General features: G+C 38.7%; 1 protein-coding gene across 3 annotated transcripts in view; it reads left to right on the top strand.

Moving 5' to 3' along the window:
• Window positions 1-19,230, top strand: part of MID1 (midline 1) — a 227,406-nt gene that overhangs the window by 130,010 nt on the left and 78,166 nt on the right. For 2 of the 3 annotated variants that reach the window (XM_044432296.1, XM_044432287.1), the window contains exon 2: window positions 11,921-12,636. In XM_044432296.1, the coding sequence (XP_044288231.1) occupies window positions 11,977-12,636 (660 nt within the window). In that variant the 5' untranslated portion in view covers window positions 11,921-11,976. Of the gene's footprint in view, window positions 1-3,894; window positions 4,036-11,920; window positions 12,637-19,230 lie in introns of those variants that run through there. The other variant, XM_044432277.1, reaches the window with a different exon arrangement.

The following is a 19,230-nucleotide window of genomic DNA, read 5'->3' on the forward strand; positions in this document are numbered from 1 at the left end:
TTACCAATGAATGTCAAATGGCAACTCCTTCAACTAAAACATCTTTTAATGTCCTTCTATACATCACCAGCACTGTATATGTTGGCACCCCCTTACTATCAATGGATTTAATCCATTTCTCACAAAGTACAGAAACAATTGCTATGAAAGTAAAATGGATTAACTTCCTGAGTTCCAGATAGGAAGGATGATATTAATTTTGCAATTTAACAGTTACACACATTGTTGTTCATTTATTGCACAGGCTGTAGCCATGTTTTTTTTTAATTGGCTTTTCTTCTTGGGGGATGCCTTCACATTCCAGACTCTCCAATGGCAAGTGGTTATGGCTAGTAAAGTATGGTTCTGTCTTTGGTGACTCTGGTCCTCACCCTTTTGAGAGTACTGCCTAAAATATGGATGCATGGGAGTCACGGATGCCCAAGACATTTCTGATGCTGAGTGACAGTTTCCACTTCTCACAATGCTCAAGATATTTATGACTGGATTTTCAGCTTACAAAAAAAGGGTCATTCTGGGTAGCTGAAGCAGGTTAGCCTGAAGTCAAGGAGTATCTCCAGGAAGCAGCACCCAAATGGTGTTTTTCTGCTTAATGGTTTAGGAACTTTCCTACCACTATTGGAATCTCAATGATATTCTGTGTCAAGGCCGGGAGGTTGTAACCCCAAAGTTTCTCCCCACTCACTGCAATGATTATGATTATGACCCAAAGCTGTAATTTATGAGGGGCAAGTGTGGGGAAGAAGAAAAAAAGGAAGTTAAGGCAATGCAGTTTGGAACAGGAAGGGTTGAAGTGATAGCATTAATTCATAAAGAGAAAGGGCATTCTATAGAGAATGAAATGTCTAGCAATCTATATAAGTCATAACCAGCCCCAATAGTAATTGAGCAGCTTGAACAGCTGTTCCATTGTGTTGAAAAAGGTCACATTTTCTAAGCAGGCAGGAAATAAAGATGAAGGGGAAATTAAGGGAGGAAGATGTTCTGCTTATGACGTCATGCCAAAGCACCAAAAAAAAAAAAAAAAAGTCAACATAGTGTAGCTATTCTACTTTAAATAGCCAGTATGGAAACGGCCAGAGTGTGATATGGAAAACATTTATTAAACACAGTTCACTCAAAGTGAAACAGTGCACCAGATGTATATTCAGGAGTTGGTATAACTGAATGCTTCAGCAAAAGTTAAGTAAGATGCACATTGCCAGCCAAGGCCTATAACCGCTTGTTGTCTTTTGCAGCACAGGCAAACCAGCTACAACTCTGCTGTAAGTATATTTAGATTAAATGTGTGCAAATAAGATGTAGTCAGGTTCACACTTAAAACAACTTTGGGCCACACTAAAAAAAAATGTATTTTCCTAAGTGACTGTTTTCTGGCCCTTTTCTAATGCAGTATTGTATTCAATGTGCTTTGTATTCTAATGGTGTATTGTAGCTGACTGTAAATCAAGATTGTTTTAGAAGTCTCATAGTATGGCCCTTGAAAACTGTAGGGATAAAACTGTAGGGATAAAATAAAAACAGATTGATCACTGAGCCAACTTGCCTTTGGTGGTTCTTGTTTCCTCAGCACCAGTTAGTGTACTTGAGAGAATTGATTCCTTGCAATGCTTAACAATGAACATTTCAACATACATATCTGTGTTCGGGTAAACAGGGATCATTACAGTTGTGAAAATCAGAAACCCTGCTGAGTTTTCTGCTCTACTGCGGATTGTGCCTAAAGCTTATGCTCTCTTTGCATACATATCGGCAGGGAAGCACCACTTCTCTGCGGAGCGATCCCATGCCTTTGGGAGTATGTATGAGCCACACTTGTTGACTGTTACTGTAATTGGCATTTCAATATTAAGGAGCTGTGGTTGACACCTTGTGAATGACACCTTGACAGAATATTGCCCTGTAATGTAGCTTGTGGATCTTTTAAACAGATAAATAGATGGAGGTCAACCGTGTTTCTTGTTCCCATATCCTTCAACCCTTCTTGAAAACCATGGAATTTTCCCTGCCCACACGGGTATTTCATTCACATGTTATTTCCAAGTCCTATGCAGGCATTAGCATGCAGTCTGTGTAGGGTTAACATAGGGCTATCATCGGGGCCAAGCATCCCGTGCCCCTCTTGAGCATTGTGCACAGAGGTTTCCATGTGGGCCAGTAAGAACGTTCAGGATTTCCAGTTGAAGGCGCTGGGTAAATACCTTCAACCAAATGACATCGTCAGTCTCTAGGTCCTCCTGCTCCACTTGCAAAGGTCTGTGAGGCAGGCAGAGACACTTGGGTGGGGGGCCTGCATGCAGATGTTAAGGCCCTTCTTCAGTCTATCGTTGGCAGGAGCAAATGCCTACATAGACCTCCAATGGTGTGAAATTGCATTGTGAGGAATCTGCTCTCACACCACAGTCTTCATGTACATTTATGAATGAAACAAGGGTCTGTGTCTGATTTATTCTTCCTATTACCCTAATAACCAGCTTTGATGGTTCAGGTTACCACTAATTACCATCTATCTGTTTATTTCCATTCCTCTATTTAAGTAGACATTTAAAAAAAAACTCAGCAGATGTTGAGATTTTGCCTGCAGAAACTATGTCTGTCTTAATGTCATATTACCCTGGTTATTCTTTTAAGCAAGGAAATAATGAAGGAAATAAATTACTGTGTAAAGCAAATAAAATGCAGATTTGTCTCTGGAATGAAGAGCAAATGGCATGTTGATTTGGATCCATTCTTCCAAGCATTTAATGCATTTTTCATTTGATGATAACAACATAAAAGGACACACTGAAATGCAAAAAGTGGAACACAAGGAAGCAATTCATTCCTGCTGCTTCCACTTTCACATGAATCTTTTAACGCCTTCATTGAAAGCCAAAAGTCTGGGATGTATCAGAATGCTTAGAAAGATATGCAGGATGGTATAAAGGGATTTCACTTTTTTAATGAAATTTGTTTAACAATACTGAAGATGTTGTCATAATGGATATTTAGTTCCATTGTTAATATAACTGTGGAATTTATTTTCTTTTTCTTTTTAAACAACTCCAAACCTAGGACTGTGTGTAAGTTGAAAATGGAGAAAAAGCAGGGATGGTATTTTAGTTTCTGTGTGTTCAGGGGCCAGGGGTGTGATAAGCATGATTCACATTAGGTTTAAAGGCCCACTCTTGGCTGTATCAATGATGAACTACACAAACAAAGCAATGCACTTTAAGCAAAGCATATGATTTCCTTTGCTATTGCATAATAATCAGTACTATACTTCTCTTGGTATGAAGCTGCTCTTGCCCCCTCCCTCAGTGGCACCACAGAGAGAAAAGAACTTCTCCTCTCAAATGAAACATTTATTGCTATTATTCCAGCAGAGTGATGGACCTATGCAAGGACCTGATCAAAGAGCCAGGAACAGTCAAACGCTTGTCCGTGTGATATTTGTTCAGTAGACCTCAACCTTCCATGAGAAAGTAGTAAAGTTTTTAACTGTTGATAGCATGACAGGTTTCACTGGTTCAGGTCAGTCTCCCCTTACAGGCATGGGAACTGAAATTCATTATTCCTTCCTAGATTAATTACACAGCAGGCTGAGCTTCCACTTGTTCAAATAATGTGGCAGCAAAGCCCAGTGCCCTTATTACAGGCTGTCATTGTCGGGTGGGTTACATGGATTCTCTGCGAGAGGTTCTGATCTTTGCCGCTTTCTCACTCAGTGGAAGCTGAATACTGAAAGAGCGAGAGAGAGAGAGTTTGCTTTAGTGTCAGTGACAAAAGGCGGCCAGATTGCGGAGCCAATTTTTAGACCTTAAACTCTGACGGAGGTGATTAGGTGGAGCTGGCTTTCCTGGAATTGTAGGGTAGATTTTCCTGTTGTGCTTTGGCATCAACTATCTCACAGTCACAAGCACAGTCGCAGCAGTAAAAGTTCAACTAGCAGAGGCTACCGTAGGCCGCTGTGACTTTTCACTGTCTTCTGAGTGGGATTGACGTGACCATTTCACAGAAATGTTTCAACAAAGTCACTCAGACCGAGATCCGTCGGTGAGTATGATGCTTGGTGCATATTTTGAAACGATTGTAGATGTCAACACTGTTCTGGTGTTTTAACAAGTTTTTAACAACTTTATGTTTGGCAGTTTTGATGCTGGCCTCTGTAAATGTTAAGAGCATTTGCTTTGTAGAAAACTGAACTACAGTTCAGTAGTGGAATGGTTTCACAGTGTTTCAAGATTACAGCTGTAAGACTGTGACAACAGTATTATGTTTTGACACCTGGAGATAGCTGTGTTGGGCTCCATTAAGTTTATGAGGCATCTATATGCTGTTAAACACATCTGTGATGTTATCGTTCTGTAACAGAACTATCAAATGAAACTCCAACCTCATTTTTCCATGTCCATTGCCTCTCACTTTGAACATGTAGTTATTTCCAGAAATGAAGGATATTTGTGTTTATTTTTGCATTTCTAAAGTGAATCTTTTCTATTAAGTGCTTGTTTATGGCTGGTACTTTGGTATGCTTTGAAACACTGTTCATGTATATGACTTTGAGCCGGCATGCACAGGAGTTTGTTTAGGTAAGGAGGCATTTTACTTACGTTTTCATTTAGTAGCCTGTCTGTTGTCACTGGAACCAGTAATAGATACATTTCTGAATCCTTTGGGGGCAGTATCCAATGCTTCCTATGCACTTACGTTGTGGGCATAGTGTTAGTGTGAGTATGCCAACAACCTAAGCTGCCACAATGATTTTGTCTAGAAGATTCATTGCAACAGTTTACACCATCGGCACACTTCTAGAGGCTATATACGATAAGTGTGCCAGCAGGGTTGGATACTGCTCTCTTGAATCCGGGAGTGACAGTATTAAATATCAAATGTCTTAAGAACTATGGATGTGTCCATGAAAATACTGAAAATACTTCAAGGATATCCAGATTCTATTTTAAAGAAAACACTGGAGAAATTTATCCAGGACTTGTATATGAAGGGGCCAACCAAAATGCTGATTGGCAGTGCAATATTCAGGGGTCAACATGTTTTAATTTTTTTTCCTTCCAAAGCAATAAAATCAGTCAGTGAAATACAATTGCAAGACTAGGTAAAGTTTCAGTATTTTATGTTTTTCTGTGCTCTGTTAATTTCAGTTCGGAGACCTCGGCTTTCAAATTTGACTAATTTGCTTAACCTAAACCCAAATAACACCTTTTCTCTTCCTTCCCCACATCTCCTCCAGATAACCCCATAACTTGGCTTGAAGGCCTAGGGCAGCCTCCCCCAACCTGGTGGTCTTTGTACCACAAGTCCCAGCATTTCCATCCAGTAGGACCATTTACTGGGAATGCTGGGTGTTGTAGTCCAAACATGTCCAGAAGGCATAAGGTTGGGGAAGGCTGTCTATGGGGAATGTGAACTTTACAGCCATCATTCAGCCAATGGTTAAAAAAAGGGGGGAAGGACTGAAAAAAGCCTTATTCTCCAATGTCCATATATCCTTTTTACAAATAGAGGTATCCTAATGAGATAGGGACCTTTAACGTCAAACACAAATTTGTATATTTGCAAACTGTGCATTTTGTTGACTTCAGAGATATTTCGTGTTGTCTAGAAGCTTGCTGAGCTCTGGTGTGGCATGTTTGGAAATTCATTTTATTGAGGGCTTCCATTAATTAACAGAGTCCCAGAAGTACATATTTTCATTTGAAGTTTTAAGATTTCTCCTTTGATCAGCATTTACCATCTAGTCGTTCTTTTGCTAAATACTCTGTTCTGGTCAGCTCTTACATTCTCCACATGACTTCATCATGAAGCATTATTTCAAAATTGACTGGGTTCCTTAAAACTGGTTTCTGAATTTCTAACCTTCCTTTGTAGGGGGAAGCTTCCCACTACAAAGTGAGTTTGTAAGGGAAGAATTGAAATTCTATACCATAAACTGCTACTGATGTGCTATTAAATGTGGTAACTGGAGTCACAATAAAAATTGCTTATAGAACTGTGCAATCCTTCTGTTCCTGTTATAAGGAGCAGCAAAGGCTTTTAGAGGGCCACAGGTCTTATCCAGAGCCAGCAAAATGGAGACCTTCTGCATTGCCTCTAGTGGACCCTGTCATAGGCTTGTCAGCCACATTAGGTTTACCTAGTGGTGAGTGGAAGCAGCAGAGGCACAGTGTTCAGCATCACATGGCTTGGTACTGCCATATTAATTTCACACAGTGCTCCATGGCATTGGCAAGGGTACTTTGGACAGATGTCAACAGAGGGCTTCAGGACCCTGGAATAGATCTGCCAATGTGACATGTTGATCCTGACCTCCTTTCTTTCTGCCACACTCCTCTTTCAAGCACTTTAGTATCTCCAAAAGTGGGTAAAAGAACTGATTTATTGCTGCTGCTGCTGCTGCTTTTGCACTAGAGCACAGAACATTTATTGTTGTAAAGCCGCCCCGAGGCTTCGGCGAATGGGGCGGCATAAAAATGTTTTAATAAATAATAAATAAATAATAAATTTATCTTGGTTGTATTTCTGGACAACTGTTCTGCTTCTCTTAAATAAGCCACACATCCTATTTAGTAGTTTCTATATCATGTAAACCAAGGTTCAAAGAATTACTATCCCAAAATTATTTGTAAGGATCATAGTTCTGATGTTAATAGTAGTTCATCAAAGGAACTTGCCTGATGTCATGAGCCAGTATCACTCTATCCCAAATTCTATCCTTTTCCCCTCTTAACAGATCATGGCCAGAGGCATCTAGCTACAATCTCTTTTATTATGCTAAAGCTGGCTAGCCAGGACTGGCTTTGTGAAACAGAGAGTAATGTAAGACTCACTATCAAAAGGCATCCATGAAATGCTCTAATTGTGGAATTAGTTCTTGCCCATACCAGGGGTTGATTTCAAACTGAATTCCCTTCTCCACCTAATGGAGTTGGCTCCACCCTCAGCGAGGTTCACGCTGCTTGTGAACCAGATGGTAGGAATACCAGAAGTTACTTAACTGCTCATTTGACTTGACATGAAGCCACTGGGCCTATAAAGTCACATCCCTCATCTCCCCCTGTTCCACAAAGTCCCCGTCCTCGTCCCCAGATCAGAGGTTTTCATCAGCTGCTTGGCTTATCTCGTTAAACTTGGCATTTCTGACCCTACCTCTTTTTCCAGTTCAAATACTGAATCTGAAATATCCACCCTGGAAGGCTGTATTTTGGAAGGAGAGGACACAATTGTACATCTGATGTACTATAATAGAACATTGTGCCATTAAACAAGTACAGCCTTGATTCTTTTTCCGGAGATAAAATGTTAATGCTACATGCTGTCTTCATTGGCAATATGTCTGTTAAGTAAGCAGTGGTAGCTTTTCAGCTGAAACTCCAGGAAGTGCAAGAAGTATTTCCTAAAGATTTGAATGATCATAGTTTTCTGTTTTTATGAGTACTTGTACAAACATGAAACTGTGGGAACCATTTTAAAACCTGGTGATTTCTCAAACTGCAAAAGGTGGCACAATAGAAGAATGTTGTGTACCTTACATACTGTGTGATGTCTATGAAGTTACAATCATTACCTGTTGCATCTCAGTTACCCTATTACATGTTATGGAGTACTTTTATCCTAAAACTCAAAGTGCTTAAACTAATATGGAATATATTTAATGACCCTTTAAATATAATAACTAAAGGCTACTAATTATTAAAAGGAAACTTGCATCATTTCCAGAGTACATTTCATTATTTTAAGATTATGCCTAGGCCTTTCCCTGCCCACCCCTGCTCCAGCATTAATGACATCCCTGCCCTACTTGTCCAGGGTGAATGGTTCTGAAATCCTCCCAGGAAGAATTTGATGCAGAAAACAAAAAGTGAGGAAAGGAGAAATGTCTTGTTTGATCACTTCTCAACACCTAATAGCCTTCTCACTATCTAGTGCTTTCTGTGTTTTTATGTAATATGCAGCTTGGACTAAAATCAATAGAATGTATGATCAATCCTAGGCCTGCAAAGTTCCAGTTTTAACCAGTTCTAAGGTAACTTTTGAAATAGAACTTAAAACTATTTTATTAGTTATTTGTTAACTCAGTTATAAAAATCTTAATACCTGAGAACATGGTGGTGTCATTCTATATAGCCAGTATGATGCCGTGGTTAAGTGTAAGCTTGGAACACAAGAGATCCAGGACTTAGCTTCACCTGGGTATGAAGCTCATTGCATAACTTTGCACTGGCCACTCACTCACAGCCTAACATACCTCACAGGGTTGTTGCAAGGATAAAATGAAGTAGAAAAAGACAATGTAAGCTACTTTGGGTTCCTTGGAAGAGGTGAAAAGGCAGGATATAACTGCAAGCATTCATTAATTCATGCTTAAAATAGGGAGCAGTTATGGATGGATTCTAAGGCATATTTGATGCTGTTGTAAGCAAAAGTTATACTTAGTAGAAATCAAAGTAGTTGTTTTAATATTGAGGCCAACTTTCCTAAGCTCTATTTTTATGTCATAGCTGAAAAACAATTGCATAGATAAACTTTTTCTACTTTGTGCCAAGCTACTTTTAGAAATTATGAATGTATAATAGTAGAGATGACTCTCTTCCCCCAGTGTACATATCAGATTATATGGCACGAATATGCACTCTACATATGTTTTAAGTTTTATTACGTTTACCCTACTTGTATGAAAAATTGTAGACTTTTATCATTCATGTACCAAATACTAGATTTTTTCCCTTTTCCAAACAACTGAACAGTTTACAACAGTTCAAACAGAACAGAGCAGATATGCACACATTACATGTTACATATCACTGTCAGGTCACACATGTATGTTCATCATGCTGGCTGGAGCACGAGATAATGACTTGCTTGACTTAAATATCCAACATCACCATCAGAATGTTTGTATTACTGCATAGTACTTCCAGTGCAGGTCCAGAAGTTCAACTGCATAATCAGCAAGTGAGACATGAAGTTAGAATTGGACAGTATTTGACCCAGATTCACTACTTCTCAGGCATCAGGTGTGCCATCTGAGTGTGCTGCTGGAATGGTATCTGTTCCTGAACATGCAGATTTTCTATGGGGAAAATGGATTGCCTTGTAGCAGTGTTTATCAAATTGGTTTACTAACTGAACTAGAAGAGCAAGAATGCTTGGCCTTCATGGCCATGGTCTGGAAAGCATGCTCCACTGATCCATGCTCCAGGTTTGACTACTGTAATATGCTAAATGAAGAGTTGCAATTTATTGAAAAAATGCACTTTTATTACTCATGTATTGAATGCTAAAATTCTTTCCTTTCCTGATGATAACCAAATAATCCAAGCAGCTTAAATAAAACAGAGCACAACTGTTTCCTAAAGATAGCACAGAAACTAGCATTAGTTCAGAGTACGTATGCTAGCTAGACTTGTTTATTGTGACCAGGTGAGATGAACACCTAATCCCTGTGGTTACATACTGCAGTGGTTTCCAGTCCATATTCACGCCCAGTTCAGCTTGCTGGTCTTGACTTGAAAACACATCATGCTCTGAAAAAAAGTGCTGGAAGGATCAACTGGTGCAGTTGGTAGCTATAGAGAAGACTTTTTCATGGTGACAGGATTGGGCGTTCCCCCTACATGCTTTTGAGTAAGAAAAATAAGTGCCTTCACTTCATGCTGTGCATTACAAATAACATTTACTTTGATCCTGCAATTTATCAGCTTTTGGCTCACACATCACACAGTTTCAGAATATCAAAATAAGTTCTACTCATTTCAAACACCATAAATTCAAAGATTACGAAATATCAGTCTGCTTGGATAGAATGAAACGATCTGGCTTAGGCTTTTACCATCCAGCATGAGACAGGAAATGAAGAAATGACAGACAATATTGTTCTTCCTAGCCTTTCATCATTTGTAGGCTCATCAACAGTAGTCATTACAAAAACAGAGTGATTTTGTAACTGTCATGCCAAAGCAACAAGTTTACTTGTTAATCAAATACAACAGTTATCATTTGGCAAAGTGAAGTTCAAGGAATCCAGGCAATCCATAGTCGATGCTAAAAAAAAATAAGCATACGAGATTTATGATTGGATTGGTGCATTTTAATTTCCCCCAGATTTTTGGCAAATAAGTGTGAAACCAAATGGCACATTGTTCTAATCTCTCTGGGACAAAGACTTTTCTGCCCTCATCATAAAGCAACTATGAATACGCATTAGAGGTTGACTTGAACTTTGTCTCTATTGTTGAACTTTTCTGTGCTATTATGGTTTGGACTGAGGTTACACGTAGCGTTCCTGTCACTGTAACTGCAGCCCCCCGGTTTAATTGTGGGGAAATGCAGGAGGTTCAAAGAGAATTGGTTCCCAAGCTTGCTAATGAGCATAAGACTCCCTTCACCCTTAATGAACCAAGATTTCTATGTGAATTTTGGAGAGGGGGAGGTGAAAGAGGAGGGAGGCAGAGAGTTCACACAACAGGACAACGACTTTACAGTGTAAAGACTATGCAGCTGGGCCATCTGAAGCTGTGCACCATTATGAGCAACAAAGCTTAAATAGATTGTACTGTGAAGAAGTGCATTTCTCTGAGTGTGAAGCATAGCTGTTGCTTCTGCTTCACTGACCTGTCTGCTTATAACTATGATACAGCCTTGACAAGAGCTTTGGGAAGGAGCACCACATAGGGCGATTCTTTCAAAATCATTTCATGCAACATGATTAGGGAAAGAGGAAACAAAATGAAGTTTTGGTCATTTTTCGAATTGATCTTCTTCTGGGGGTGGGATGAACTGCTGCATGTTCTTGAATCCCACGCTGAGAAAAGTCATTGTTGAGTAGTGCTGCATTTAGGCTAACCTACAAGGATGTTAAAATGAATATTTGCACAGTAAAACAGCCTTTGACCTTCTTGACTGAAACAACAGAAGTTCCTGACATATGCACAATTGTATTAAAGCAAAAACAAAGAGGGCAAGATATTTTAGTTTAATCCATTCTCAATCTGGCAAATACCATGTCTCACACACATTTTTAGCATGTAATCTTGAAGCACCATTTTCTTTTCTTTCTTTCTTTCTTTCTTTCTTTCTTTCTTTCTTTCTTTCTTAACTATCCTTTTGAACATGCTGATTGGTGTGACCGTAATAACAGTCATGTATTATAGGTACATGCAAACATATCTTCACTGCATGCAATCTTTTAGGTATTCCACAATGAATTTTTCTTATAATTTTCTCTCTTCCTTTCCTTTCCTTTCCTTTCCTTTCCTTTCCTTTCCTTTCCTTTCCTTTTGTCTTTCTGTCTTTCTTTGGTATATTTATGGTTTATTTGCTTGTATATAACTAAGCACAAAGTTGGGCTTATGTTATATATGCCTAAGTTCCTTATTGCAAATTTAAATGTAAATAAATCCATGTTGTGGTGTTACTGCTGAGAAATTAGAATGAGCTTTGAGGATCTGTGTGAAAATGTTGCTTTCTTTTAGTATTGCTGCTCTTAAATGTTAAAATGCATTCAGGTATTTATTTATTGGGAGCTGATTCCACAGTAGAACTGAAGGCAGCTTTTTGTGGCAACAGCATATTGCACTGTGATGTGTGAGTGAGCATATGCTGAGTTTAAAATGGTAGTTCTGTTTTTGAATAATGCGAAAGCATTCCAAATAATCTGTTCTTGCGCTTTACCTCTTCTGGGCAGAAAAACAGAGATTTAAAAAGAAAAAGAACTGAAGATTAATTTAGGGAAACATAAAAGGAGAATATAGTTTTAAATACCTTAATTGGTGTTGCATAGATGAATTCCAAACTTTATGAAGCCTTCCGATCTGGAGGGGGAGCTGGATGATAGCAAGGAAAGTGGTGAAAGTTGACAACCCCCCATGGCTGACCCCTCTTCTCTGTCTCACCTAATCGAATGTTATGTTGTGCTTTTCAGATAGCTGATCAGCTTCCCTGGATTTCGCTGATGATACAGGAAAGCTTTGCCTGAAGATGGAAACACTGGAGTCAGAATTGACCTGCCCTATCTGTCTGGAGCTGTTTGAGGATCCACTGCTGCTGCCTTGTGCTCACAGTCTCTGCTTCAACTGTGCGCATCGCATCTTGGTCTCTCACTGTGCCACGAACGAATCAGTGGAATCTATCACCGCCTTCCAGTGCCCTACTTGTCGTTATGTCATCACCCTCAGTCAACGTGGTCTAGACGGACTCAAGCGCAACGTCACGCTGCAGAATATCATCGACAGGTTTCAGAAAGCTTCTGTGAGCGGGCCCAATTCTCCTAGTGAAACTCGCCGAGAGCGAGCTTTTGACAGCAACAGCATGTCCTCTAGTGAGAAAGTTCTCTGCCAGTTCTGTGACCAGGATCCTGCTCAGGAAGCAGTGAAGACCTGTGTGACTTGCGAGGTATCCTACTGTGAGGAGTGCTTAAAAGCGACTCACCCAAACAAGAAGCCATTTACTGGCCACCGTTTGATTGAGCCTATTCCTGACTCTCATATCAGAGGATTAATGTGTCTGGAGCACGAGGATGAGAAAGTTAACATGTATTGTGTGACTGATGACCAGTTAATTTGTGCCTTGTGCAAATTGGTCGGAAGGCATCGTGATCACCAGGTGGCAGCTTTAAGTGAACGCTATGACAAACTGAAGGTTAGTTTTACTTTAATGCTTTATTTATTTCAGCTAACAAGTGTGGCATTGTGATACAATATAGTTTCATCTCATTTGTTGTGCCACTCATATATGCTGGTGTCTTGCAAGGTATCCTACTGTGAGGAGTGCTTAAAAGCTACTCACCCAAACAAGAGTAGCTTTTAAGCTGATTTTGTATTAAACTCACGTGCACACACCTGCTGCTACTGTTTTATATTCAGAATATCAATCTGATTTAGAAAGAGATTTCTCAGTGTCAAACCATCCTGCCTTTTGCAGTATGGAATTACTGTGCATATGAAGGAGAAGAAATCAATGAATACCCCTTAGCTACCTTTCATGGCAGCTTTTTGAGGAAGAAACTCTTTTATTTATTTGTTTATTAATTATATTTTTACTCCACCATTAAACCTCTATGTGGATGTGTAGGAGTGTAGTGATGCATGTTGGGTATGACCCAGAACACAATATGTGTGGAGGCTCTGCTTGCTGTAGGGTGTTTTTGGGTGTTTGGCCAGAGCGGTGCACTGCTCATAAGAGAATGATCCTTTGTGGAATTCTGTGCGTAATTCACCACCACCACATCCTAGCCATAGACACAAGATTCTTAGAATGCCTCATTGATGTTTTACTTTGACGTAAGTCCCACTATGTTCAATAGGGCTAAATTATAGTAAGTGTTTTCACGGTTGCAGCCTAAATTCGTGATCATATTTTATTATTGTTATTATTATGGTATGTTTATTACACAATTAATCCCACAGTTTGTCTTCAACCATCTTTTCTATCCCAGAAAACGTTTTTCTTTGACAATCTCAAGTGAATGTATTTATTTGTATAATCAGACAAATGGGTTACAAATATGTGCCACCAGTTTTCTATCACACATGAGAAGTGCTAAAAAACCCCCTCCTCCAATAATAATTCCATATTATACAGAATCTACGTACAGACTAAAAATTGCCTTCTTCAAGTTCCAGTGCAAATTATTCTTGGAGTTCTGTTGCTCTGTGTTTAGCATGGAACTGATATAAGGAATTTTCAGATAGCAGCTATGAAGAACGCATCATAGCAGTGTGAGCCCACGTTCTTTTAGCTGCCTCACTGGAAGCAGATCAGCGAACTAGGAAAGGAGATGGCAAAGGAGAAGTCCCCCTCCCCCAATTCCTTTAGGAAACCACTACAGTGATTTTTGATAGGCAGAGCATGAGATAAAATGAATCCTCTTCTAAGAAAAAACTATTTCTGGGCCACTTTATTTAAACATCTGATGTTTTGGAGAAAATTTTGGTTTATTTAAATCAATTCTTGCGGGGAATCCTTTTCCTTGCTGATACGACATCAACAAAAAACTTGGATTATGGAGAAAATTAAAAAAGTATCTCATGCTCTCTTTTAAAACACATTTTATCTGGCATGACGTACAAAATGGCCGAGTTGCGCCCCAAATCTTTTCTTTAACCTTTTTTTTTCATGTGGATTAAAACTTTGTTTTAATATACATGCCTTGAAATATATGTAGCTGTTGCTTGGGTCAGAACTGCAAAGGTTTTACCTAGATTTATTTTAGAATGTTTCCATTTTTAGTCTTAGGGTACTTGTAATAGTACTAAGCACTAGTATAGGTTGCTATCCTATGCCACTTTCAGCCATCTGAAGGCATTTATGGGTATCATATGATTCCATGCACTTTAGACACCAGTGTTATAGAAAATATTTGGACTGGATGGAGAATGTACAATTCCTATTATTTATCATTTTGATTCTTTATTATTGTCCAATTTCATTTGTCTTTTGTGATGCTCTTCAGCTATGACGTTTTCATTTCTTGATTTGTTTGAATTGCTTTAAATTTTGTTTTTCTCAGTGATTGTTAGAATGAATTGTTTTATCATTATGATTGTTTTATCATAATTATTAGAACAATTACATTTTAATGGGATATTACTTTTTAAAAGACTATAAATTCAGTAAGGATTATAAATTCAAAGCTAACCAGCCTACCCCATTTCATCACTTAAGTCCCATTGATAGTAACATTTTTGTCGTCCTGAGTTCACATGGACACTGGTACACATTCTGCAATTCCAGCATTCACTACAGACCTGTTGGATTATGCTGTTGTTCTCATCAACAGATATAGCTATGTAGAATTAGTACGTTCAGTGCATAACTTAAAAATAGCATCTCAAATAACTTTTGGTAGAATTCACTCAGTAACCTGTTGCAGTAAGCTTGCCATTGATTTCAGAGTTCATCTTTGAGCAATACTTTGTGAATCATTCTCTTATAATTGAACCCTATACATAAGTACTTGTAAAGTAAGTCCTGTTGGGTTAAATAAATAGTAAGTGCAGTCAGAGTTGCAATGCTAAAGCCAGTAATGCATGACAAACCCAATGGGTGATGAACATCTCATGGGGCTTTTCAACTCATTCACTAAGATTCCCTTCTCCCAACCCACCACAGTGTCCAACTCATTCAGACATGGGTTACATCTACACAGAGATGTCTGTTTTTATAATGGGCTATGAGTTCCATAGGGAAAGTCTGCAAAACTTTGGCCTCTGCTTGGCAATTTGTGTAAATGTATACAAATCTGTGCAAAACATGTAAATTGTTCAAATAATGAAGTGCAAATTTTGCACAAATATGAAATCAACTATCAGAAAATTCAAGGTGACCTGACCAAGGCAGTGTCTCTGCATATGCAGTGAGTACAGGATGCTTCCATGCTTGCCTAATTTACTTTACAATGCGAACAATAACTTGAATTAAATAAGTCAACCCCAATTTGAAGTTTAGGTAAATTTTTGGTAGACATATGCAGTTCTTGGCTCCAAATACTTAACTCAAATATTTGAGGCAATTTTTCAGAGAGCAAACCAAAGTCTGGTAAACAAGTCTTGGTCATCAAGTCAGAAATGTGTTACTGGTCTGTTGAGCTCAACTGGAAGGAGTTTTCCAATGTCACACATCTCTAGCAAAAGCTGTTACATACTTTACCCTTATGTTGCATAAAGTATCATTTTTGGCAAAATTCTTTCTTGCCTTAATCATCAGTAGTGTGTCGATTTTTTAAATGACCAGGTTTCCTGATTTAAATATGGAAGTGGAGGAGCCATTCCTCCTGAATGACTGCTTCTGTTTTTGACATAGGAAGCCTAGCCATTGAAAACACTTAGACTTGATGGCAATGCAAGTGTCATTTAAATTTAAAAACCAGACAATGAATCTAGACTACTTGGATAGCAGCACTGAGTTCCCTCCCCAAACATGCATACCCAAAGTTATTGGATCAGTGCCCATTGGCTTTTAACTAAACCCTGCGGTTATGTGGGTGGGTTGCAGCTGAGAAGACATTTATTTTTTCGTTCGTTCATTCGTTCATTGAATTTATATTCTGCTCTAACTAGTCCAAAGCCTGTCTAAGCGAATTACAACAATTTTACATAAAATAACATCAAATTTTAAAACACATAAAAGAAGCATATAACAAAACAGAGAATATGGGCCATGTTTCCCTCTCTAGATGTCATGACCCTGATTTCAATGTTGCAGGTGGGAGTGGGGAGGTTGCATTTAATTAAAATAAAACAGCCATGTCTTTATGGTACATGTAAGAATAACCTATACTTTAACTTGCTTGTTTAAATTCTGTTTTTTCCCCATATGCTTTCATATTCAGAAGACTGCATGACCACGTAGAATAACTTCTTAAGCTTTTGTTGATAAAAAAATCAAATATAATTGTACATTTGCTGTTTTGATTCTGACAATCTTCAGTCACAGTGCTGAGAAATAAGTGATTTCATGTATCCAATGACAATCTGACTTTTTTTTTTCCTCCTGAAAAGCAGAGCTCTTGTATTGAATAGGAGTTACTTAAGATGTCACAGATATTTCAAAAGCGATTTGTTCTGTAGCATGAGGATGTTCTTGAGTAGAAATGAGTAGGAATTCTCTGTAATCACATGAATACCACTTTGTCATACCTAAAGGGGTTGCATTCACTTAAAAGAAAAGCATGATGTTCAGAATTTATTGATCTGTAGTCTCCATAGTTGTAAAACTGTATCTGTGATGAAACCAGAACAGCCTAAACATATGCAAGTTAGTATGAGGGTTTTTTTTTTTTTTTTTTTTTTTGTGGGGGGGGTATGATTACATTTAATTTCTAGATATTCATTTTAGGTATTTGGACTAATTAATTTCAGTGTTGTTTCTAAAGCCCTTTTTCCTAAAGGAAGCTAATGTCTATGTTGAAGAACGTATATAGATTGACTGTCATCTCCGAAATGTGCTGGGATACCACATTTGGGCATGCCTGTAAGAATTGTATGGCCATGTGCTCCTACTTAAACTTCTGTACTACCCTCCCTACATTGGCAGCATACATATTTTATTCTATACTTATGACATGGATTTTCATGACAAATGGTGAGACTGCTGGTTACTGTTAGAATGCCATGTAAAATAATATTAAAAGTAGAATGACATCATAGGGTTCTCTTAAAGGTGTTGTCTGACTGGAACAATGGCTTGCTAGGAATTCATTAGTGACAGTTTGGTGATGAGTAGTTAAATAGTTGAAGAAAAGAGGTACTTCTTTATTGATTCTGAGTATGAACAACTTTGTGCTTTATAACAAAGATTCATGTAGAACAGTGGTACCTTGGCTCATGAACTTAATCAATTCCACAACTCTGGTTGCAACCCAAATTGGTTGTGACCCAAGTCAAATTTCCCCATAGGGCTCAATGTAAATAAGGTTAATCTGTTCTGTAATCATTTTTTTAAATCACAAAAATTTGAAACAGAGTGACAAAGAACAACAAAGATCGCAGCCATCTCCCCCCTCCCCCCAGAGCATGACTGCAATCACGCTCGTCTTCCCTGCACGAGTGCGACTGCAATCGCAGCTGTCTCCTCCCCCCCACAACGAGCATGGCCACGATTGTGCAGGGAAGACGGGTGCAATCGCGATCGTCATCCGATGTGGAGTTTGCAACCTGAGGCAAAATTTTTCTGAAATTTCTGTTCGCGACCTGATTTGGTCATGAACTGAGGCGTATGTGAGCTGAGGTACCACTGTATCTTAAAAAGTAGTACTTCACTTTCATGGACTCTATTGCTCATCATACATTTGTTAGCCTTCAGGTTGATACAAGTATCTTGGCTTTTGATGCAAGTTATGTAACCCCCGAATCTAGTAGTGACTTGGGCATGGACTCAGAGACTGAAGGAGCAGTAGTGTCAGTGCAGGAGACACCAGGCCTGAGCATCCCTGAGACACTAAGGAACCCTAAGCCAAGGATGTCAGAAACCACTGAGACTGAAACTCCCCAAACCTGGGCCATCATCTGAAGTCCATGAGCCAGCACTGTGCTACCACACCTATCCCCAAGAGTTCCAAATTACATGGATTGGATGCACCTGTGCTGATCGCACAAATGGCATGAAATCTTGGAGGAGGGCTAAGCTTTGTCACATGTGATGGAGTCTGGGAGGGGGCTTAAGTCTGGTTTCAGAGCATGCTTTTCACTGGGAGTTAACTTCTATATCCCTACTCAGACCAGAATATCACACAAAGACAAGATTAAAAACCAAATTAGATGAGCCACACAATTAGCAATTAAATGGAGCAGTTCTATGAATTCTTCCTTTAAAAAGTAAATCACAGATTGGGAAAAATTATTACCTTTTATGTGTGATTTAGAGAGGAAATGATATGAGACTTGACTCTTAAGTTTGCATTATTGGCAAACTGTGCTGATTATCATATCTGAAGCATTCTTGTAAGATACTTTCCTTGATATGTTTTTATAGTTTGGCCACATTGTGTTGCTGAATAGCTTACAGTGTTGTAGCAACCAGTGAAAGAATGTCTGCTGTTCAGGAATGGAATTTTAAACTCATTGATTAGGAACTAAATCCCAGTGCACACACTGGGAATGACTTCAGAGTACACATGCTTTGGGTCATGTTGCATAGCATACTGACACCCATTAATTCAGTTTCTGAGAATCTAATAATTTCACTTTAAAAGAACCCATATGCATTTGTTTTCAGAAATTATTGAAAATCTTGTAAATCCAAACTCCACAGCAACTGGTGCTTCTTGACTAACACCAGTTTTTGGGTGTTAAACTAGGCTAATTACTTGCATTTTGTCCCAGCAGTGTTGTTAATTATTTAAACAATGTTTCATCCTTCATTAACCAGAGGACAAAAGACGCCTTTGCAATCTAGCTCCTTTTGTGGCAAAAATGAAACTGTTTAATTAAGAGTTATGGTATACTTGTCTAACTGAGTCATGTATGCTACACTGGGTTTAACAATGAATGTAATAGTCATTATGAAAATTGGGAAATGAGTGCTAAAGGAATAAATAATTGGATCTACAATGTGGGAAGTCCTCAGCCATTTCACCTCTTGCCACCTACTCATAGAGATAGATGAACAAAATCCTACTTTATGGGATTTAGGGCAACAATTTGTCTTTAACTTGTAGCAGTAATATCTATATGGGTTACACAGTTATCTATTTATTTATTTGACTTTTATCCCAATCCATTAGCCATGAGGCTC

The sequence above is a fragment of the Varanus komodoensis genome, unplaced genomic scaffold, assembly GCF_004798865.1.
Source record: "Varanus komodoensis strain SLA01 unplaced genomic scaffold, ASM479886v1 scaffold1, whole genome shotgun sequence".
NCBI lineage: Eukaryota > Metazoa > Chordata > Lepidosauria > Squamata > Varanidae > Varanus > Varanus komodoensis.